We start from the raw sequence: 24,036 nt of genomic DNA, 5'->3' as shown, positions 1-24,036 counted from the left end.
ATACAAAACAGCCCTATTTGCTAAAGCTGCTAAAATATGCTAGCTATATAAAAGACAATGCTGTAGACTGTGCAGGCGATTCATTATGGTAATGTGACTTATTGTAAATGGATGTATATCTCTATTTCTTTTAACAGGTTTTAATTGACTTGTGGATCTATAATTGAATTTGTAATGGCTTTTAGTCAAACACAATAAATGATTTACTGATTCTTGAACTAAAGCTATATTTTTAAATTACCGTATTTTGCCGTGTAATGGTCACATTTTTTGTGCCAATTTTTCCCTTCCAAAAAAAGGGGGGTGCGTCCATTATGAGGTGAATTATGGTAAGAAGCAACAACATGCTATGGACTCCAGTTTTCTTAAGAGGGCACTATTGCAATACAAAGCAAAAGGCACAGACTTCACCCTTTCCGCTGGATTTTGCCTTCTCCCAGCGCGAAGTTCTGTTGGGAGAGGTGGCGGCTTCAGCCATTGTTAAGAGTTCTTTCTTCCTGGGTCCCTCAAGGCTATTCGCTTGTGCAGAGGCGGGGGAAGGTGGTGGATGGGCAGTGGAGATGTTTGCCTGCCCGCTACTTCCCCTTCTTGGCAAGTCCAACGTGGCGGCACTAGTGGCAGTGGCAGCAGTAGCAACCCGGGCCTGGCTTTGCCTTGCCTTGCCTTGTCTCCTCTAGCTGGCAAGCCAGTGAGGGCATGGACTGCAGCCCTCAGGAGCCCCCTGTGCCTACTCCCAGCTTGCCTCAGAATTACCTCTGCAACTATTAAGCAGGGAATGCTCTGGGACCAATTTTGGGGTCTGAGAAGGGGGTGCGTGACTATTACACGGTGGCGACTAGTATGCAGTGAAATACGGTATGCTTCCACATTTCCACTGGCCATAGCAAATAGGTTCCTGTGCTCTGGTGACACAAGTTCCACTCTTCTCCCTAAACCTGGAACTTCAACCAAAGCAGCAAGTGTTTTGCCAGCCTTAATTACAGGAAAGGCAGAGAGGGAGCAAGCCAACAAGGGGAGAGACAGGGACAGGCAATCATAATTTTTGGTTGGCTAACACAGCCAGCCCAAAATGGCGGCACTGTTTTCAATGTTTTAATTGTATATGTTAGAGCACTCAGTTGCTTATATTCTAAGATGTCAAGTCACTACAGAACTTAGGTTTTTCCCACACACTTTTCTCAACAGATATGTCTGTAGAACAGACATTGGTATTTGCCATTGTAAATGTTGTAAAATGTGAAGGGGAGATTCGTGTCAAAGCACTGTGACTGACAGGGGAAACTCTCCTGAGTCTACTACATTACAGAAAAAGGTTTTCCCTTTGCACTCATGGTTCTGAGTGTAGCAGAACCACAGTGAGTCACAGTGTACTTTCAGGAGGTATGTTTGACTTCCATGCAAGGGCAAACTGGTACTGCATTAACCACATCCCACTGATGATTTTAAAAAGTAAGAAATGTACGCCCTGTTATGATTATGCTTCTTACCAGTGGCAAATCTCTTCTTAAGTAGGGAAAGCCGATAGCCAGTGCCTACTAGTTCAACGTCTACTCCTGAAAGTGTGCTTCCTTCACTGATAAATTGCACTGCAAGTGTTGCTGGCTTGCTGGGTCCTTCTGAAAGGTCAAATTTGGCTCTGAGGGAGCCAGAGCCTATTCAGGGGGGAAAAACACACAAAATGAATAATAATTAAGGACTTGGTTTGCAATGCAACATCTAGGTGGATGGGAAAGAATTTGGAGGATACCTTGATAAATCAATAATACAGGAATGTACATATCAGCACATAAAAAGTAAACATCTGCAGTGTGGAACCTCCAGTCCATGGACCTATTTAGGCCCAGTAGGACTTCTAATGTGGCTTGCAATGCCATTTCCCTCAAACCACATCTACTTGCTCTACACCTGATGTAATGTGATGTCAAATGTGGGGTGGTTAAGACACAGGTGCAAAGGAGCAACTGGGAATTTAAGCTTCCAATTGGTACTTGGGGCTCACTGACTGCACTGATCACCACTAGGTCCAGGTAGTGTGGTAGAAGGACTAGAGGAGGAAGTGACCACATTTTCACACCCTGCGCTTGCACACTCTCTCATTCAAACTTATCCATGGTTTCCTTTCATTGAGTTCAGGATAAATAGGCAAAACCACTATTTCTCATTGCTATTTTGATGACCAAAGCGACAGCCTATAACATCCAAGGCCAACTTTAAAACTGCAAATATATAGTTGAATTTATTTTTGAAGGTAAGGTAAATCATAAAAGTGCCTTTCGAACAAAAGAGACCTAGAAATACATTAAAAGGTAAAGGGACCCCCGACCGTTAAGTCCAGTCGCGGACGACTCTGGGGCTGCAGCACTCATCTCACTCTATAGGCCGAGGGAGCTGGCGTTTGTCCACAGACAGCTTTCTGGGTCATGTGGCCAGCATGACTAAGCCGCTTCTGGTGAACCAGAGCAGCACACGGAAATGCCATTTACCTTCCCACCGGAGCGGCATCCATTTATCTACTTGCACTTTGACGTGTTTTCAAACTGCTAGGTTGGCAGGAGCAGGGACCAAGCAACGGGAGCTCATCCCGTCATGGGGATTCAAACCGCCGACCTTCTGATTGGAAAGCCCAAGAGGCTCAGTGGTTTAGAACACAACGCCACCCGCGTCCCAGAAATACATTAGTAGGCATCTTTTTCCACCTGAAAGGGCCCCTCGCAAGACATGTAAATACACTGATATAAATATATAATACATATAAAAATGTGGAAAATGCATAAAATTATCTATATACCAGACACACCATTAAGTGTGAATCAGTTTTCCACTGCTTACTTGTTAAATTTGAAATAGAAGATAAACAAGAAATATATACTGGTTAACTTTAATTTTTTAAAAATACTTTCTTACCTCCATTTTCTGATTTTTCTGAAATACTAGATAATTTCCATAAAGCTTTCATCTGCTCTGAATTCCTGTTAAGAAGTAAAGTCTGGTTATTGGACTGCAGCCTAATGGCAAATTTTTATAGAACTCCCTTCTAGGTAAGTTCATACAGGCTGGCTTCCTTTTGAAAGTTCAGTGCCTACTGATGACTTCTCTTTTTAATTCCAGCAGGCACGTTAATGGAAGTTTTATTTTATAGTTTAAATTGATTTGTACTTTTTTTGGTATTGTATGCCTGTAAACTGATAAGAGACAATCGTAGCAGGATATACATTGCTTAAATAAATAAATATTTTAATATTTTCATTAACTTTAATTTTTTTTCTTTTTACTTAACAAGAATATGCTAGATTCCGGGCAGAACAAGGAAATTAACTTTGTAGTCTAAAATATCTTGAAAAAGTAATTGTTTTGTTGAAGGTTTGTACTAAAGCAGAAAACCTAGTTTTCTGTGTATTATCTTTCAGGAGATGTACAGCACCCTTAATATCAGTACCATGGTGTGAAAAATTTAAAAATAAAAGGATTGCTTTTCACAATGTTTCAGATGTAAAACAGCAGCAGCATAGTGAAATGAATTCCATGTAGTATCAGCAGTAAAATAATAATAATATTTTTTAAAAAATTACCATTTTGCTGGAGGAAGTGACTGCATATTCATTACACCTCCATCAACTGGTACCATGACCTGTATATTAGAAAGCATAGTTGGCACTGCCATAGAGGCCGGGTTGTATTTGTAATCGACTCTTACATCAGTAGTGTTACTATTGCACTTCCAGTACGTAGCAAGATTCAGAGGTGTAGATTGGATGCCATTTGAAGATACCTTTGAAAATAATCAAATAATGACTTTTAGGTCCAATAATGAAAACTATAATGTTTCAATTTTGTGCTGTGCTCTGCAAAATATACTTAATCAGAAACTTTACACTTAATATATATAAATTAACCACATTACTATAAAAAGTCCTGAAAATGGCTACGTTGCCAGGAAATACTTTTAGATGATAAAGGCACAGACTGAAGTTATGAACTCTTGGCTCCAAGATGTGTCTTTCATTACTGGAAAATATTCATCCTGATCTTCGAACCCATCTCAGCAAAAAAGGCAACAAAAAGCATGTTGCAGCTAGGACAACAGCCAAGATCAGAAGTATTAGGTTATCATAAAGGTAAAGGTACCCCTGCCCATATGGGCCAGTCGTGACTGACTCTAGGGTTGTGCGCCCATCTCACTTAAGAGGCCGGGGGCCAGTGCTGTCTGGAGACACTTCCGGGTCACGTGGCCAGCGTGACGAAGCTGCTCTGGCGAGCCAGCACCAGCGCAGCACACGGAAACGCCGTTTACCTTCCCGCTATAAAGCGGTACCTATTTATCTACTTGCACTTTGACGTGCTTTCGAACTGCTAGGTGGGCAGGAGCTGGGACCGAAAGACGGGAGCTCCCCCCGCCGCGGGGATTCGAACCGCCGACCATGCGATCGGCAAGCCCTAGGCGCTGAGGTTTTACCCACAGTGCCACCCGCGTCCCTATTAGGTTATCATATATGAGCCTTAAAAAGAAAATACTAGAATGTTTCCATTAATACTGTGAGGGAAAACAGTCTGAACAAATTAATCAAGGGAGAGTCAATTGCTTTTTTTGCAGTCAGATGCAATGCCAAGCTAGTGTGGTGTAAGTAAAGTAAAAAATAAAAAGTTACCTGATATTTTAGAACATCTACATTATAGTAAGAAGCCGAAGGATTCTGTTCCGATAGCTTCTTGAGGTAGACTGTAACAGCTTGCATGTCCATCCAAAAATCTCTTACATTGGAATCGCTTTGTGATGGATCACTGTGAACAAAAAGTTGGTGAAAACACAGGTTTTAGATTTCTTACATATTGGAAATGTTTTGCAAAAGAAGGAATACAAAGTTTTTAACCATCTTTTAAAACTACTTCTATGGATGGGGGTTGGATCCAAAGGGTCCGTAGCACACCCAGAAGAACTGTTTTATACCTTTGCAGAAGATCGCACAGACAAATGGGAGCTGCTATGGAACCCACCGATTAAAACTAAATGAACTCTTGCATATTTGCAGAACAGTGACTTTGTCTCTGCTCATGATGTTTTGCTATAGCAGAGAGGCTAAATTACAACTCGAAAGTTTCTGGTTTCACTTCCCCTCTGCCCATATATAACTAGAAGGACTTGGCATTTCACACATTCTCTGCCTCTGCACCCTATATGTAAATTCTTTGGCTTCTGCAGTTGCTGAAATTATATGACTATCTGGAAAGTTCAACTGTTATTTCTTTATTTTAATGGTTTTATGCATATTGTGAACCGCTTTATGACGTATAAATAAAAAGCAGTATGTAAGTAAATGAATAAAGTATGATGGTAAAAATGTTGCAATACACTACCTCTACAATTTTATACTCAATTTTGCATTTTTACACAGTGGGTGCTATATGAAGTAGCTGGAAGTCTATTTCCACTGTAACACACAGACAGGAGCAGCCCAGGATGAATTTAATTTACTTCATAATAAATGTTGCACAAATTAGATTTATGTATAACCCTGTAGAAGAAAGCATGCTCATTTTAAACACACAAACAGCATATCCTGGGGGAAATTCATGTTGTCCAGTAAGAGAGACAGCTGGTCTAAGACCGTAGCCTTAATCACTCTCATATGTGTCTATTACACAGCAGTTTATGTCCAGCTTGAGCAGCTGCCCACAGTGAACACGTTCTGTACTGAGTAAAGAAATCAACTTTTTATTCAGTGGCTCAGAACATAATTAGGTGACTGTGATTAAGAGACCAGTGTAATCCATATGTAAACCCAAAATGAAGGCTGTAGTTTCTCAGGAATAAATGAGTACTCTGTGTGTTGTGTACGGCCAATTGTTTAAAAAGCAATCCTGAAGATATATGGCATATCCTGAGCCTGTAGAAAGCTAGTAAATTGCAGAGCGACCCTCGGATTTCCATAATGCCTGGGAATCAAAGAATTCTGATAAGAGAATGTATAGCCATACTTTCAACCCGCAAGCTAAACACCTATGGGGACTCACGACACATATCCTTATGATGGCACACAGGCACAAATCAACAACAAGTTAAGATTGTACCTAAACGTGTACAAGTGATACAATTTTAGTTTTCCAGTTTGATGTGATGAGTGATGTCTGAACTATTCTCTAACACATGTTTCAAAACTGGATTAAATCCTTCCTCAAATGAAAGAGCTTAATATGTTTTGAAAAATAATGTAAATAAAATAAAATAAATCACAAAAAGCATTAGATGCTTTCCTTGTGGAAACGAAGCATACTATGTAATCTGTTTGTAATATCAAACCATATGAGGAAATGCAACTAGCCTCATGGGGTAAGGAATACCAGCATAGTTAGGAGGTGGGAAGACATCTCTGTTACCCATGAAATAGTGCACTACTACTGTGGACATTATGGTTAATTAACACTGCCACTATGCATTTCTTTAGCACTACCATTTATTTAGCATTCATCCAGTTCTCAGACACCATGGACCCACTACTGCTCTATGAATTACCCGTCTGGGAATTGTTTCTATGTCTTGTGTGTGCATGCAATGTGGACTCTGTGTGGTGAACCTGGCGGGGGGTGGGGGAGCTTTTTAAGGAGCTGTGAATCATGGTACTACGAAAAATGTTTATGGTTTAAAATTAGGTTATTTCAGTAATTTGTTCTAAGTGAGCTCTAATGGAAACTTGCAAGTTTATTAAATCTCTAAAAGTAACACTAGAATTGGAATGAAGATGTTGAAAAAGACGACAAGCATAAAATATACAATGCAATTTACCAAAACATATTTGCAGGGCGAACAGGGCTTCAGCATGAGAGAATGTATAAAAAGGTAATAATGCAACAAAGCACATTTATAGATTAGATAGTTTACTATTAGATAAAAAAATACAAAACCTGTATACAAGTTGTGCATTTGGAAGAACCTGCTCTAGTTTGCTTGTGTTTTTTACCCTGAAGCAGAGCACAGCTGGAGATGGATTGCTGGTGAAGACTTTAATAATTCCACTTGGGAATGAGACTGTCATATCACCAGTGATTTTCACAATACATCTAAAAAAAAGATGTAAAATTACAAGCATTACTTTTACAACAAACTATAGGATGCATGCTACATTTAGTAAAAACATGTCTGTTGTTATAACAATGTAACTGTAAAAAAGTATTAGTTAACATACAAATTTACTAAGATTGCTCATTTATAATGCAGTTTTAGAACTAGGAGAGATTTCAGCAGAAAGTTCTAAACATACAGCACAAGTTCTGAGTACCTTTGGAATGCCTCATGACTACCATTTTGGTCAACCAGTGAAATATTGCTTGAGGCCTTTTTTGGATGCTAGACCATCTCCAGTTGGGAGCTGGGCTTCCTCTGTGATAGCTCCAGAACTGTAAAATTCCCTCCCTCAAGAGGACAACTTGCCTAACTTGTTGCCTTTCAGAAACTGGTAATAAATGCTATGTATAGGCTCTGAAATGGCTTCTTATGTGCTCTTATACATTGTTAGCTTTTATGCCTTTTTATGTAGAAAAGTGTTCTATAAATATGGTACTGGGTAGACTTTGTTCCCATGAACAGCGAGATCCAATGCCACACAAGCTGATGTGATACTTTTCATCTCCTCTTGGGAGCTACCTGTCTCCTCATCTATTCCCCAGCTACTCCAGAAGGTCCCCCAACCTTATGGAGCAAATTTTTACAGAGGGAAAGAGACAAAAGGGAGACCTGTTTGCATAAGCAGAAGTCTGATGTACAAGTTGGAAGTCACAGCTTAATATTACCCTAAGAATCATTCATAAATAAAAATGAAAACCAAGTCTGATGCAGGTATTGAATGACATTCAATAGTTATCTAACAACATAATCCATACTTTCATCAGCAGTGTACATTAGAATTTCATTTCTGAAGTTCCATTATTTTTTCCAAAGTAAAAAACAAAACAAAAACCTTAATCTGTTTTTTTAATGCAAGATATAAAATTCAAAACAAATGTTTCACTAACTTTGTGGGATCTGCTCCTTTGAAGTAGGCATTAACAGACTCAGTAAGGGCCACTGCAACAGGCAAAGTGTCCTGGTTTCCGAGGCTCACAGGGCTAGGGCCACGTGAAATACCTAGAATGCAGAGAGTTTATTGATGTCATTTCCTATCATGTTAGCAACTTCAAAGATGGATTACTTCAGCTATGAATTTCAAAAGGCATTAATTATTAATGTAAGACTTAATACTAAAGTACAAATATTAGATGATGCAGATTTTAAGATATTGCACTAGGATTTTTGGGGGAAAATACCTGTGCATGCATGCATGCATGTATGTATAACATCATATCAACAATTTAATATAGATAACAAGTCTATATTTAACAAAGTACTCCACCAGTTAATGTCGATTATTTCCATTTCCTCTATGATGACTGCAGAAAAGTAACTTTTCCTTGCCCACTTTAAAGTAAGACAATCGCATCATTTTTTCCACTTTGGAAAGAACAAGAAACCATGTAGTTCTACAGCAACAAAATGTTTCAGAGTAACGCAGGTGACATAATATCTATGTGTGGTGGAAGACTGAAACAACACCTACTGGCCTTCTTTGCTCCTTGGAAATAAGGCTTTGTAGGCCCAATCTGCAGAACAGTCTTCCCTCACACAGACGGCTTTGAGGGGTAGAGACCATGTACACAGGGCCCATATGCTGGCAGGCCTGGCACCAGCACAGCAGGGGGCAAAGCCAGCTGGGCACTGTAATCCCCACACTGTGAATACAGCTTTATTTTTGAACGTTTCTTACAATAACGTATAAAACAGAATAAATGCCAAGTAATTCTGTATGTTCTGTAACTTTTAAAAAGATTACTTAGGAAGATGGTGATGAAAAAGAAGAAGGAATTTCTTTAAATATGTTACTTAAAATAACACATTACAAAAATAAATTAGGTAAATATTATTATTATTATTATTATTTATTAAATCTTGCCCAAGGCAACCCAAAGCGACTTATAACCAACCAACAGAAGGAGGAAAAGAAGGAAGGAAGCTGCGTAAGTTCCTTTCTCTTGGCCTGAAGCAAGAGGCAGAACTGAAAGTTATAAGACAGCTAACAAGACCCCCAGACAACAGCGGAACATTCTACATACTGTTGGTGAACACATTAAAAATGTTTTCCATTCAGCTGAAACAATGATTTTTAAGAGAGCAAGGCCAGATTTGTCAAATGCTGCATCTCAAATCTTTGAAAATCAATCCAGATAAATCTGTTTGGATAATTGCTTGTTATCATGAACAGAACCAGACAACCAATTTAATAATTAACTATTTTAAAAAAGCTTTTTCGCAGAGGGAGAAAAAATTCACCTATGAAAATAAGTATTCTCTCCAACTTATCAGTACCTTATAGGCTTTATCATGCAGATATCCCACTTGTAGAAAAATGTAGATCACCTATGTTTAAAGTCTAAAATCCTGTTAAAATGAATCCTGTCATTGCATGTTTGCAATGTGTGTGTGGTGTGCATGCATGCATGCCTGGTGACAAGACCCTTTTTGGAGTAGCTCCTTTATTCCTAAACAAATTCTTTCAGATCTCATATAAAGGATTTATAATTAGATTTTATATCCATTTTTCAAAGGCTAAAAAGGTTTTAGAATTAGATACTACACAGGGAATCACTGATAAGACTTCCTTACCAACTGTAGGTGTATTTGCTGCACTTAATGAAGCAGAAGATGATATTGAGGAGGAACTCTCTGCACGGGCCAAAGGAGCTGAAGGAGGTGGGCTGGAATTGGAGGTCAAAGGAGGGCTGAATGGCCTTGGCTTGAAAACAAAATGCAAAAGCATGAATACATACAAAAGTTAAGTGGGAAAAGCTACACTGAGAGATAAATATAACTTAAGGCAAGTTGCATTGCTCTTACAATTTCATTAATTCCACTGAGTTTCCCTGCAGTCAACTTTGGTCTAGAAGCTGGTCTTGGAGGAGGCACTAAGGTACCTACAGAAAGAGGGGTAGTTGGTCTTGCTGGAAGGCAATAGTAAAGATTAATATATTTCTATAACATTTACATTTACGAACAGCAATAAAATATTCTAGTACACTAATTATTGGAATAGAAAACTAATTTAAACATGGAAACTACTGGACTAAACAGTTCAACAGTACTGACCACAACATTGGTGGTCAAGTAGTAACAATAGTATGAATAGTACTCTAAAAAGCAGAACTAGAAAGTACCATATTTTTCGCTCTATAGGACGCACTTTCCCTCCTCCAAAAATTAAGGGGAAATGTGTGTGCATCCTATGGAGCGAATGCAGGCTCCTTGGCTTCAGCAATAGCAACGCAAAGCCTCCAAAGCGCAGAGGGAGCGCTCCCTCCGCACTCCTTGGCTTCGCGTTACTTTCGCGCACCGACCCCTCTTGCTCTCCAGGCTTCAGGGATAGCTGCCTGAAGCTTGTGGAGCGCAGAGGGAGGTCCCGCTGCACTCCGGAGGCTTTAAGTTCCTTTTGCTGAAGCCGGGAGAGCAAGACTCAATCAAGAAGAGCATCTTCATTACTGTCTGTAATAAAACCAGGCTGATCCATGATCTGATCATGAATGAATAGGGTGACCTGGTGTGTATCACTGGTACTTGAGGGGTGGGGAGCTAGAACCATTTTCAGGCAGAAACCATGCAGGGAGGGAGAGAAGGAGATTGGACGAATCAGGGGACGAAAGATTGGACAAATCATTTTTTCTCTTTGTCTCTGTTTGGCTACAGTCATTTAAAAAAAAAAATCATTGAAAAAGTGGTAAGAGAGACCAGAAAAATCCCAGATTAGAAATGTTCCCCTAGGAATCAATGGAAATCATGCAAATACTTTCCAGGGAACACATTGTGTTCAGTAAGTGGGATCTGGGTGTTCTTTATCAGCATTTTCTTTTTTAGAAATCATATGTAAGTTGACATTACTGTGACTATGTTTGAAAATCCTATTTACATTGCACACTTGTCATTAAAGTTTTCCAATGGAAAAAGAGGCACTCCCACAGGCTTTTCTCTGTTAATAATAAACCTACCTGATGAAGATGAAGACATTGTTGAAGTCAGGGAGGCTGAATCACCAGAATTCCTAAAGAGTGGATCCCATGCCAGGAGGTCATTGTTCCCCTTCCTATAAGTCATCATAAAATGAATATAAATCGTATCCGGTATGTTTTTAGAACTGAACTAACAGTTGAAGCTGCATATGCATATTAAAAAAATAATAATAATAATAATAATAATAATAATAATAATAATAATAATGCATACTTAAATATTTTACACCAGAAACTATTCCCTTACAAATGTTGAAAGGGAGAATACTAGTGGTTTTTTAAATCAATAAAAAGTATTACCATTCTTGTAGCTTTTAATCCATTGTTGCCATTTTTGAGAACTTGGCTAATTAATAATGCAATCCTAACTATTTCTACTCATAAATACTGAATTCAATGGGGTTTACTGCCAGCTTAGTAAGGTGAATACTGTAGCCTTAATCTAATTTTACATCTGTGCACTCCTACAGCTGCTTTGAGCTGCTGGGTTACTGTTTAATGGTCTATTGAATTATCATAGACATTGTCCCTGAAACTGTCAATTGTTTGACATGCCAATGTTACTTTTGTTATTGATGTTTCTATTTTATGTGCCATAAACCACTCTGGGAACTTGTGTGTTTGTAAAATAAGATTAAACAACTGTTGACCAAACAATGATTAAATTATTTTTTAAAAGTAAAGAAAAACATGATGCATAATGAGGACATATTGAAATTTGCTATACTATATTTTTTTATTTGGAAAAGGCGGATGGAATGAAACCCCTTCTGTAAGCATCTGATTCAAATAGAACAAAATACATTTTACACACAATAACTCTGGGCCAGATTCAACTAACTGCCCCCCCCCCCAAGTTCCATTAGTACAACTGGGCTTTCCCCTGCTTCCAATACATGTCCCCTGTACCCCCAAATTTACTCAGGAGGGGCAGAACTCCCAAAACAATGCATGGGGGGGAGGAGGAGAGGGCAGTTAATTCCCTCAGACAAGCAGAAAAGCTTGCACTGACAAAGCAATCTGTTTAGCACTCCACTGAAGAACTTCCTATATAATGGCAGCTTCTAAAGGTTCCTGATTGAGCTTTAAGACTGCATAAGAGCAGCACTTCAGGGTGGGGATGGAATCATGTATGGCTAGCAAGTTAATTGATTCTTTTTGGCCTTGGTCTGCAACCATGCTATCATTTTTTCCAATATGGCCTTGTAGAATTTAGGTTGACTTTAAGGCATTTTTTATTTTTTTACTTATGGATAACAAAAATATTTTGGCTTATGACAGCAAGAAAGTGATTTATATTCTTCTGGCAGATCATACATAAATTTTCAGATGCAAAGCTATGTACATCGTATTTATGCTACAGGTAATTATCAAATTTTCATCTTAGTTGTTTTATTCTGGAAATACTATGTATCATCTGATATGAGCACATATTAAAAGGGGAGTCAGGTAAGCAGCCAAAGTGAAGGATGGATGGATGGATGGATGGATAGATGGATGAATGAATAAATAAATAAATAAATGCATAAAACCCTCTTTTGGAGTCCCAAGCAACCCACAACTAAACTGTCACATCAGAACTGAACACTGGACACAGGAATCTGGGAGGTGGGAGGCAGGGAGAAAGCCCTTCAAACCTAATATTCAGTGACTCTTCAAATAAAAATAAATGTCTAATTTGAAACTTACTCATTAGATGAAGCAGAAAGCTTTGATTTTGTTAATTCTTCACCTAAAAGATATTATGACAATTGAAAGCCATGACATTTAATTAACAAAATCAGACAGCTTTATAAAAGTAATGTTTTAAATGGCAAAGATGTAATACAAAACAACTCAAACACTGACATGAAGTGGAAATGCATCACAGTATGAATCTTCTGCTTTTGCCAAAAGTGTTTATAACAAAAATTGCTGTGTGAGAAGGAATCCAGGAAGGACATGGGTGTGGACATCAAATGCCTGCTTAAACGGAATCAGTTTGTTGGTTTTTAAGATGTATAGTTTTTAATGTTTCCAATGCATTTTATAAATGTTGAGAGCCTCTTTGAAGACTCCAATTAAAAAAACAACAGGATATGAATAGAAAAATAAATAGGAAGTGAGTTTTGCAAGATACTGATCTCAAAATAGTTTTACTGTAAAACACAGGCATTACAATATTCTTCTCAAACTATGGCTTGGATTCTAATTTGCTCTTCTAATGTAAGAAGATGGTTGATTTTTGCAACAATTTCTCTCCATCTATAGCCCCCTGCACTATTCTCAAGAGACCTCTAGCTCTCAAAAACAGATTTTCAGAGGTGCATTGGTAGCAGGCCTGTGGGTAAACCCTGATTTCTGAACATGCTCATAAGAAAATTTGGGGTACAAGCCTGTCTTTGGAGTTAAAGGTTAATAACTTGTATTAAGTCACTAAGTATTTAATAGGTATTTAAACCCTTAAGCAAATCTAGAAAGAGACACGTTTTTACAATTAAGCACATATGTACACAGTGCTGACAAAGTAACTTTTAGTATTCAAGTAACTAATACCTGACAAATTCCTATATGGAAGTCACTTCTATATGGGAACATGTAGATCACTCTGTCATGTGGCACCCTGCCAACTGCAAAGGTTCCCTAGCTCCTAAAGGTAAAGGTAAAGGGACCCCTGACCATTAGGTCCAGTCACGGACGACTCTGGGGTTGCAGCGCTCATCTTGCTTTACTGGCCGCGGGAGCCAGCATACAGCCTCTGGGTCATGTGGCCTGCATGACTAAGCCGCTTCTGGCGAACCAGAACAGTGCATGGAAACACTGTTTACCTTCCCACCGGAGCGGTACCTATTTATCTATTTGCACTTTGACGTGCTTTTGAACTGCTAGATTGGCAGGAGCAGGGACCGAGCAACGGGAGCTCACCCCACTGCTGACCTTCTGATTGGTAAGCCCTTGGGTCTGTGATTTAGACCACAGCACCACCCGTGTCCTTCCCTAGCTCCTACTCACCCCATTAAGGAACTAGTATACTTGTATGATTGCCCTAATAGGGAAATAGCAGCTGAAAATAGCATGGGGGGTTAACCTGTAGTTCCTCAGGCTTCAGTCCTGATTCTGAATGCCCGCTCCAAAATTAAAAAGCTGGGAGATCACAACTCTCTAATGTTTTTTTCTTTTAGGGCCAAGCTAGATAAGTCTTCTTTGAGCACCACCAGCACACAGGAGAAGAGCTTTGCCACATATTTTATACACATTGCTCCAATGAAGGCTAGTTCTTTTAACAGCATGTACAATCTGTCACCATATCCTGTAAGGTTTTAGAAAAGTTTAACAGGACAAATATATTATTCCTTTTTTAAAGTTGGAAGTGCTATTAGAAATAGCTTACAGGACAATCCAAATCCTGGTTGAGCAGCAGAGGGGCATGGTGGAGTAACAGAGCCATCACCACAGCTCCATCACTTGTGCTGCCTGGGAGAGAAGGCAAAGTAGTAGCAACTGGGCCTATATTGGGCCAGATGCCATCAAGTGACATCAGTGAGGCTAAGGATCAAGCAGATCCCAGCATGGGCCAGCCCCACCTTGGAACACCCTTGTTTTGGAGCTGTGAGCTACTGACCTAGGGGATCCCATAGTTTTTCTGCCCATCCAGCAAATGGAATGAAGAGCTCCATGCCAGCAGTTACTCTGTGGGTGGAGGCTGGCAGGGGTGCCTGAAGGAATATCTCCACCAAATCCTTTCTCTCCGCAAGCCTGGCACCAAGGGGAGTTGGACTGCAACCTAAAGCCTGACCCTAAAGCCAGGATGCAAGCACTAAGCTTTAATGTGTAGTACAGTTTTGTCTGTCAGATTATTTAAGAGTTCCATTAAAACTATCTAATATCACACAGTCATTTTACTAATCAATTTTATTATGGACATATATATCTGTTTTGGACAATTACCAAAAGTAGGCAGACTTTTGTATTTTGTGGGTGAGGGCAGGGGAGTGAATTGTCATTAAAGTCTTTAACATGGCAGCAGAAAAAAACAACCCTTGATTTAGGACTCCCTGATATCCCACCATATACAACTTTTCATTTACAAGAAACAATTTATACAGGCATGATTTCATGAACAGGAAGTTAAAGTCCAATATAAACATAAGAAAAACCAGATGATGGTCAGCAGTTCATACACACTTACTGGATGAATTCCGGTTCATTTGTGCCTAGATGAAAAATAACAAAAATAAACAACACTTAGTGAACAAATATTTTGTTCCTAAACTAAAGAGTTGGCAGTTGGAGATAAATTCCAAAGCCACCACTAGCTATTAGGCTTAGTACCTCTAACAGGCAAAGTAACTGATAGAGACAGGTAGTGAAATATCGGGTAGATCTTCTGGAGATTAAGTTTGCAATCTGTGGTAAAATTAACTGATGGTGGCTTTTCACGATATGGCCATCCCATTCCATGCAGACTGCCCAAAACTGCTGCAACATGATGACTGCTCTCTATTGCAAGCCAATACTTTACGCTACTTAAGTTGGTCCTCTTCCTTTTTTTCTTCATGACCAAGGCTGAATACTGTTGGCAGGTGTTTTTAAAGCCAAGCAGTTGCTACTCTGCATTTCCTTGAAATAACCTGTGTGCGCATTAGTAGCCATGTGGGAGCAGCTTCAAATGGCTTCTGCTTAGGCGTCAAATTGTGAAGCCACCCTGAGAAATCTGTGCTGGGCTTTCATGAAAGTAAATTACTGATCAAAAGCAGCTAGGGAAGCAAAATACAGGTTTTTTTGTTTTTTTAAAAAAGCTGCTCATATGAAATTGACATAGTGCCCCAATTCAGATGATTGTCATGGGGACCACACTGCTCCACAAGAGACAGCCACTTGTTCCCTTGCCCCTGACCTCACACAGTATAAGGTCAGGGGCCAATTGCCTCTAACGCTTCAAAGTGTCTTGGAAGCGCAGCAAAAAAGCAAGCTTGAAGTTCACCACCATGAAACACACGTATGCACACACTCAAAACAATCACCAGCCCACACGACTAAGTTTTAATTAGAAGTAAACTATGGTAAATATAATTTAATACTTACAGGACTATGTCTCTGATGTCAGCATACAAAATAAAATAGGGAAAACATAATTACATACGATTTGGTGCAAGTTAAATGTACTACTGTATTCCCCTCCCCACAACTTTGAATCTTGAAGCATCAAGCCATAAGGTTAATGTAATAAAAAAGCCCAAGTGTAAAAGATAATTTTAACATTTTAAAGAAAAAGGCAAGAATCCTGATGGTGTGGTCTGAATGGTACCAACTAGAAAACTAGAAAAAGCTCAGATTTGACACACAAATAGTTAAAATGAATGTCTACTGGATTATATAGAAATTATATAGAAATGTTCTTAAATGAGATATTTTAAACCAGTGTTTCTCAAATTTGGTTCCCTACGGTTGTGGGACTACAACTTCCATCATCCCTGATCACTGGTCCTGCTAGCTAGGGATGATGGGAATTGTAGGCCAACAACAGCTGGGGACCCAAGTTAGAGAAACACTGTTTTAAACCCTTCTCCCTAGCCTTTTGAGAAACAGACTCCACCTCATAATAGCAGCAGCCACTCCAGTACAGAAAAAGCCAAAGCACAGATAGAATAGTTTGTTGGATTCATAACACCTGAGGCAGATATAGTCTGGGGGAAGATAAATTTGTAGAGTTAGCCAGGGACATCTTTATCCATGTAAAATGCAAACGAATAATGTTATGTGACAGGTTGCACTGTAGGATGGAACCTGATTGTTTCTCACTTTTCTAAAGACAGTTAAGATGGAGTATAGGAATCCAACAAAATGTATTCGCCTGCCTTGACTGGCATAGGGTAGGACCATGCCAAAAATATTGTAATTCTAACATGCACAAAAACCTAAAAAACTGACTTTAGCGTATATGATTACAGTTAGAATATAACATAATCTGTTCAAAATATAGCTTCAAAAACTGGGCTGGGGTGTTTGTTTCTGAATAATGAGGCTCTTGTTAATAAAAAAAGTGGCTCTATGTTAACCTCATATGTACTCCCTTAACTCCATATATACACAGGCAGCGTCTCTGCTCTTGCTCCAAAGCCCTGGTATACCACATTCCAAAATTCATCCTTTTATAATTTGAAATATGTAACTTATTAAAAATAGGCAATTGAGATATTCTACATTTGTGCTAAAATGGTTAGTTTTAAAGTACTATTTACCGATTGTGCCTGATATACTAAATATTGTGCTCAGTTTACTTACAGATATAGCTGGTGAAAGTGTGATGTTCCCTATTGATTCTTTTAATTCATCCAGTGAAGGCATTGTATAATGAGAACTACTATTTGCCTGTACAGGCTTAATTTCCACATGGAACTTCCTTGGTTCATCATCTTCAGAGTCAGAATCACTTGAAGAATAGAAGTGGTTCGCTTTGGTATGTTATTTGCAGTTAAGGTGAACGTCATGAAGTTAATCACATAATAACTAATAGCACTGTTCTATGCATACACACAAACATAGAGCAACAGCAAGTTAATAAGTTGCTAAACAGTATTTTTAAGACCCACAAAAATCACTGATATTAGTCCTTTACATATTCATAAAGCTTTGTGAAGAGATTGTACACAACCAGGGCAACCAAAATTATACAGAGGCTGGAGCAACTTCCCTATGAGGAAAGGTTACAACATTTGTGGCTTTCTAGTTTAGAAAACAAGATAACATGCGGATTGTGGAAAAAGCAAGGTTATCCAATGAACCATAATAATGGGATACACAGGAAACTGAGATGGATTTAACAGGAGATCAGATAAATTTATGGAAGATAAGGTTATCAGTGACCACTAGTCACAATGGCTCCAGTATCAAGTGGCAGGGTGCCTTTGTGTAGCAGTTGCTTCAGATCACAAGCAAGAGAATGCTATCAAGCAGGCACACATATTGCTTGTCAGCATCTCTTAGGCATCTGGTTAGCTACTACATGAACAAAATGCTAGACTAGACTGGCCTTTGACATGGATCCAGCAGGGCTCATGCCCTAGATTCATAATTAAGCATTACACTAAAAGGATATTCTGACTAGCTTCTGGTTTAATGCTATAACCTTCATCATCAACATCCGGAATGTTCTGGAAAGAAAACAGGTAACTTATTAGATCACTATCAAAATATTTTCCAATAGATGTCAAAGCAAGCATAATGTATTGTTGATTATTTTTAAACCTGTTTATGAAAGCAGCAGTGTTTATCTCATCAGAACTTCAAGCCACGAGTTCAGAGGAATCAGGTTACAGTACTCATAATTTGGTACTTTACAAGTCTTATAGCATTCACAGTTCATTTTGAATAATTAGGGAATCAAAACTGGGAGATAAACCTAGCTAAAGAGTCTGGAGAAAAAAGAAACTCTTGCAAATCTATGTCCAAAACAGTGTCCACTGAACTACACACAATATACCACATTAGTGAAGCTATTTTCCCCTTACAACACTTAAAACAAGAGATAGCTGACCAATCAAGCATAGGAATTACATGTACTCCAGAAAGAATTTATGACCTATTATTCCTGCTTTCATAACCTTGACAGACTACACTGCAGCCTTTGATTATTGTTCCAATATTGCACCTGGTATAGACTACTGCCAGCTGCCAGAAACCTACAACTCTGTTGCAAGATCAGCACTGGTTTGTTACAACCTACCAGGAACAGTTATGGCATTTTCATATGTTGCTCTTAACAGCAATCAAGGTGTGCACCGGGAACAGATGGCTTCTCTCTGGGATTCATTCCCAATTGAGTGCACATGATAGCAGCACAAATGGCATTTTCAATTACTTTTCTTTCATCTTGACATTCAGGAAGCCCTGACCCCTTTTAGATGTAATATAGTATTTGCGATTTTACACTGCTTTACTATTTTTATGCATGCTATTCAACCTTCTGAAGGAAATTTTAAATACATTTTAAAAACTTCATTTAGGGTTTAGAATGGGTGAAATTAAGCTAATATAGAATTAACCTAATATAGAGTAATACAGAATAGGATAACCTGTAACCCCCAGAGCCTCTCAATTTAGGTTTGAGTATGTACCGATGGGCCTGGGTCTGTTCACGCCCGTGGAGATCGCTCTGTGGGCTGGATTGCGTGATTTCTGGTGCCTGTGTCTTTGCAGATGTGATTTTCGGCGTCTGCACACGTGATTTCCAGTGCCATGGAAGTAAGTCCCTGCTCTGTGCTGCGCCAGTTTAGCGCAGCACAGGGGGGCTCACTGAGTGGGCAGCTCAGTTGGGGGGCAGCTCGTGGGCCATTTAAATGACCCCCATGGACCACTTGTGGCCCATGGGCTGCAGGTTGCCGACCCCCTAGATGTGAGGCTCTCATAATGAAAATGCCAATGCACCATCACAGTGCCCTGAAATTTTACAGATGTAATAAACTCTGGGTGCATTGGCAGGTTCAGAGAAGCAATCGGATTCTGATTCTGATTCAGAGAAGCAACAAAATGTGGATGCAAGTTATACCTACTTCACATTATCCCAGCAAAGCAGAAGCAAGCATCACTCTTGCATTTACTCCTTGTAGTACCTCAATGTGAAAAGCAGTTCCTTCTACTGCATCGTAATAGTAATTTTTGGTCAAGAACAGACAGAGCTATGCCAACTGACATTAGTTTACACAGAATGTTTAATGGGTAAGGCAATCACATGACAGCTTTTTTATAGACCCATTAATTATGCTTCTTATGTCCTTTCCCTGAAGATTAGCAATTTTACGCTTTTTATACATTGCAAAACAAGTTCTCTCTCTTAGGATTACAAATTTCTCAACAAATACCAACTTCATAATCACAACCAGAAAAATGCATCAGAAAATATTCATCCAGATTATTTAGACAGTTTCTCTTTCAAGAACCTGCACATTTTGCTTTTATAAAGCAACATGATTTAAAAACAGAGAGTGGCATCACACGGTTCAATACCTTAGCACTAGTTGTTTAGAATCACGAAGCTTTTGTTATGCTTGACCTCAAGCTAACCATGTTAAATATCCTAACGAGACTTGACAACAAAGTAAACCGAACAAATACAAATAGCTAGAGGCCATGTGTACATTCTCATACAACCAAAGAACTTTTGAAGTTATATCGTTAAAGTTGGAAAGCTATTACGTTACCTATCATAGCTAAATGCAACAAAGTCCGTTAAACAAAGACTCTGGATAGCTTGTGACATAAACTGAAGAACAAGGATGCAATACCAAAGCAGCAGCAGGTAAGCTGCCTTTTTTTGCGAGCGTAAAATGTGGAAAAGGTGGTGGTCCAAAAGCATAGATACGGAGCAGCTGGTTTACAGTGCTCTACTGTTGCTATATTCATACTTATGAAATATTGCTATTTAGCTAAAGAATAGTAACTACAAAATAATAATTTTAAATTATATTTCAGCTTACAAATATCTGCCTTGGTAAGTCCCCTTCCATGTGACCTAAAACCTTTACTTGCCTATCCAGCGGTAGCCCAGGGGATTCATAACACATTCCCCAGCCTCCTAGGAGCAATACACCCTGCCCACCTGTCAAATTTGGCCTCTAAGACTGATCCTGATAAGGATCTGGTTCCCAGAGTCAAGGAGGTTCCCCACCCCTGATCTATTTCATTATATATTGGGACCTATGTTTCAAAGGACCAAGTGAACACCACAATAGGCTACACTGGTAGCAACACAATCACTATTATACCATCTCTACTAAGGCATTTAAATTGCCTTGGCTAAAGGCATTGGATTCAAGTGCATTAGAGCAGTGATCAATATTCTAAGACCAGCTCTTTGTTTCCTTCTGCTTCTACACAAGAAAGTCACTATCAACCACAAGTTCAATGCTACATTTTAAAAAACATATGGATACATTTTGAAGATATTTAAAATGAGTCATGCCAGCCAGTTCAAACAATTCCAAAAACATTTTCAATTTGAGGACATCTATTTGATGACAGAAAAATGATGGTGGGAAATACTCTACTTAGTGCTTTTCACATATTTGTTATATTTGCATAACTTTTGTTATAAAGTGAAGTTTGAAGAATGTTGCCTCTTAGTAAAACTGGCATTAAAGAGACTGAGTATATGTGTAACACTTCGAAAATGCTACAGAAAGGAAATAAAATGTATGTTTTGAAAACCATGAAGCCGAGTTATTCTTCTGGGGAAGGGGAGAGTGAGTGATCATGCTTGGTGTAGCTTGAAAGGAATATGCCAGACACATTTACACTTGGATTTGTTTCATTAATTATTAAACAATGAGCAACAAAACAAACAAGTCAAAGAGTAAACATTGTAAGTCAACCCGACTTATGTTTCACTCTGTGAATGGCCTAATTCCTGGAATAAACGTATCAGTTTGAGCAACATAAAATCACACAAAAACTTGATCTGCTTCGGCTTCTTGCAACAGTTCAGAAAAAAGCAACTTCAGAGTGGGTTTACAAGAGAAAAAGTTTATTTGACAGATATACATTTTATATCTGTTTATTTTGTGCTTTTTATTATGAGACATTCTCATTTCACAAAAAATTTTAAACAAAAGAAACGAAACCCATGAATTTTCTAGAATATTAGAGGCCTAATACATGGGTTGATAGCTGCCGTTTCTACAGGAAAAAATTCAGATTATTCTGGAAATCCGTTCTTTCATTTCAGCCACAGGGAGTTCCACCTTTCTGTCATCTCAGATTAAACACTGATAATACGGCCAAGAGGAACTAGAAATACAAATGATGAAAGGAACACACTATACATAACTTGTTTGAAACTAAAGAGACTGTGAACCTCCGAGACCCTCAGGTATAGGGCGGTATATAAATTCAATTAACAACAACAACAAATTTCTTGAATAACTTTGATCAATATAAGAATACTTACAACTGAATCAGCATCTGGACATTCCCTGTTTAAAAAAATAGTGAATTGTTATAATAGCTATGGTTTTTATTTACCAAAATCTCTTTTGGTTTTCTAGTTAACATCTCACCAGATACATAGCTGCTTTAGAACACCTTTAAAATCAGGTTATAGGCAGTTATTTAATTTTTCAGGATTCATATATCACTTTTCCATTTCCACATATCACTTTCCATTTCCATTTCCATATATCACTTTTCAGGTAAAAAAAAAATGCCCAAGGCAACAAAAATAACAGCAGCAGCAGCAGCAGCTAATGTTAATAAAAGCATACATATATAACTATACATAAAAAGAAGATAAATTCAGACACTGGGATGCTAGAATAACAATGTATTTAGCTGCCTATGGAAAATTAGTGAAGTGGCCAGGAGGATTTCCCGGGGGAAGTAGAGACAAGGGCAAAGGTCTTGACAGGAGCTGCCATTGATCACACCTCAGAAAATGGTGGGATGCACAGCCTGTGAAACTACCATAACGAAGGAGTCACATCCTCAAAATCCTGGCTCTAGCCAGAAGATTTGCTGATGATGATTCAAACCCTAAGAAATAGCCACGATCCTCCAAAAATTTGATGCAGTTTGTCCCCTAACCTGACCTAGGGAAAACCACTCCTAGCCACAATTGCTACCTAGAATCCATAAAGATTCCCAAATTGTGACCCCCACACTTAAAAATTGGGGAAGTTGTTTTTTTTTGGGGGGGGGGGAGGGGTATATAGGAATTTATTGGAGCATTATCTCTTACAGCATTAATAATAAAATTTAAAAAGATAGAAATATTTATGCTTCTATTTTTTAAAAAACCAAACATTAAACGATTTACTAGCAAGTTTGAAACATACTTACACAGATTCTGCATCTTTTCCCTTTCTACTAATTGGTAACACAAAATGCTTTCTTTTTCTAGGCTTTATCCCTGCAAAGCAGACAATGTGTTGTTAGATGGAAATTAAGATTAAATATTAGTTAACAGAATAGGTATATGAATCTCCAGCACATAGCTCGAGTTTGTAAATATGGAAATGATCTTTATGCAGAGTAGTCCTTGCACCCTTATGTACACAAAATGACACTTGACTCAGGCATATCCAGAATGAGATACACTATTGCAGTAAATAACATGAAGTTATTATGTATCATAATATGTATTAATAATAATAATAAATTAATATTATTAATATTATTAATAATATGTATAAATATATGATAAATATGTATCATTTTATGTTGCACATAAGAGAACTACCAATACCCACATCTTGTCTTGCCTGGATTGAGTTTTAGTCTTGTCATCCTCAAGTAGTTTATCACTCAAAGTATCTGTTCAATGCTTACTATCCCTTTTCATCAGAACCAGCTTAAATGTTATTGGTATATTATTCCAGTATGTCATACGTATTCTCCCCTTTGTTTTATAGCGGTTTCCAAAGTATGGAGGACAAGAATGAAACCCAGTGCATCCTAGAGGACAAATTCCATTGTGTGAAGCCATCTTTTCAGACTTTGCTCACAAAAAAGAATGCAACTACTTCAAAACATCAACCCCAATCTTTAGCTCTGCCATTAGATCAACAGAAAGCATCCAAAATACCCTGGTTTAGTTTCCACTAAGGTGCTAATAATTGGTTTGCGGACCAAGAAGCAACACCAAAGTATTGAACAGAAGATCTATGGGATACTTGGAAATGGCATGGTTTAGATACAGGGACATTCATATATAAGGACATGTTTATGTATGCATGTGAGTGAAATTTGCCACTCCCTCACTAATAGGATACTGAACATTAGCCAACTTCTCTCTAGCATCTGTGATGGGACCACACTGAGCAAGTTCTGACTCTTAATTGAGACAAAACATAAGGCTGCTGATCATTTCCTGTTATATCAGAAATATATTAACTTCATTTAATCTTAATTAGAGCAAACGACTTCACTTCTTACTTTTAATCCTTATATTTTTTTAACCCTTTCCCCAATTTTCACTAGAAA

General features: G+C 38.4%; 1 protein-coding gene and 1 long non-coding RNA gene across 3 annotated transcripts in view; one reads left to right on the top strand and one right to left on the bottom strand.

Annotated features, from left to right (window-relative positions):
- FCHO2 (FCH and mu domain containing endocytic adaptor 2) overlaps positions 1-24,036 on the bottom strand; it is a 63,900-nt gene that overhangs the window by 3,035 nt on the left and 36,829 nt on the right. The window contains exons 10-25 of one of the 2 annotated variants that reach the window (XM_083403897.1): positions 22,894-22,963; positions 22,007-22,031; positions 18,161-18,215; positions 17,347-17,525; positions 16,147-16,158; positions 15,251-15,275; positions 12,772-12,814; positions 11,062-11,156; positions 9,920-10,023; positions 9,689-9,818; positions 8,005-8,116; positions 6,898-7,053; positions 4,647-4,779; positions 3,570-3,769; positions 2,905-2,969; positions 1,488-1,652 (exon numbers count right to left, since the gene is read on the bottom strand). In XM_083403897.1, coding sequence (XP_083260023.1) covers positions 1,488-1,652; positions 2,905-2,969; positions 3,570-3,769; positions 4,647-4,779; positions 6,898-7,053; positions 8,005-8,116; positions 9,689-9,818; positions 9,920-10,023; positions 11,062-11,156; positions 12,772-12,814; positions 15,251-15,275; positions 16,147-16,158; positions 17,347-17,525; positions 18,161-18,215; positions 22,007-22,031; positions 22,894-22,963 — 1,569 coding nt within the window. Of the gene's footprint in view, positions 1-1,487; positions 1,653-2,904; positions 2,970-3,569; positions 3,770-4,646; positions 4,780-6,897; positions 7,054-8,004; positions 8,117-9,688; positions 9,819-9,919; positions 10,024-11,061; positions 11,157-12,771; positions 12,815-15,250; positions 15,276-16,146; positions 16,159-17,321; positions 17,526-18,160; positions 18,216-22,006; positions 22,032-22,893; positions 22,964-24,036 lie in introns of both variants that reach the window. The other variant, XM_083403898.1, reaches the window with a different exon arrangement.
- On the top strand, positions 3,257-5,538 carry LOC310660189. Its single transcript, XR_014503287.1, has 2 exons — positions 3,257-4,103; positions 4,481-5,538. It is a non-coding gene; the product is annotated as an uncharacterized lncRNA (long non-coding RNA).

The sequence above is a fragment of the Podarcis tiliguerta genome (genome assembly GCF_965153285.1).
Source record: "Podarcis tiliguerta genome assembly, chromosome: 11".
In the NCBI taxonomy this organism is placed as follows: domain Eukaryota; kingdom Metazoa; phylum Chordata; class Lepidosauria; order Squamata; family Lacertidae; genus Podarcis; species Podarcis tiliguerta.
This window is presented reverse-complemented; position numbering and strand designations above follow the sequence as displayed.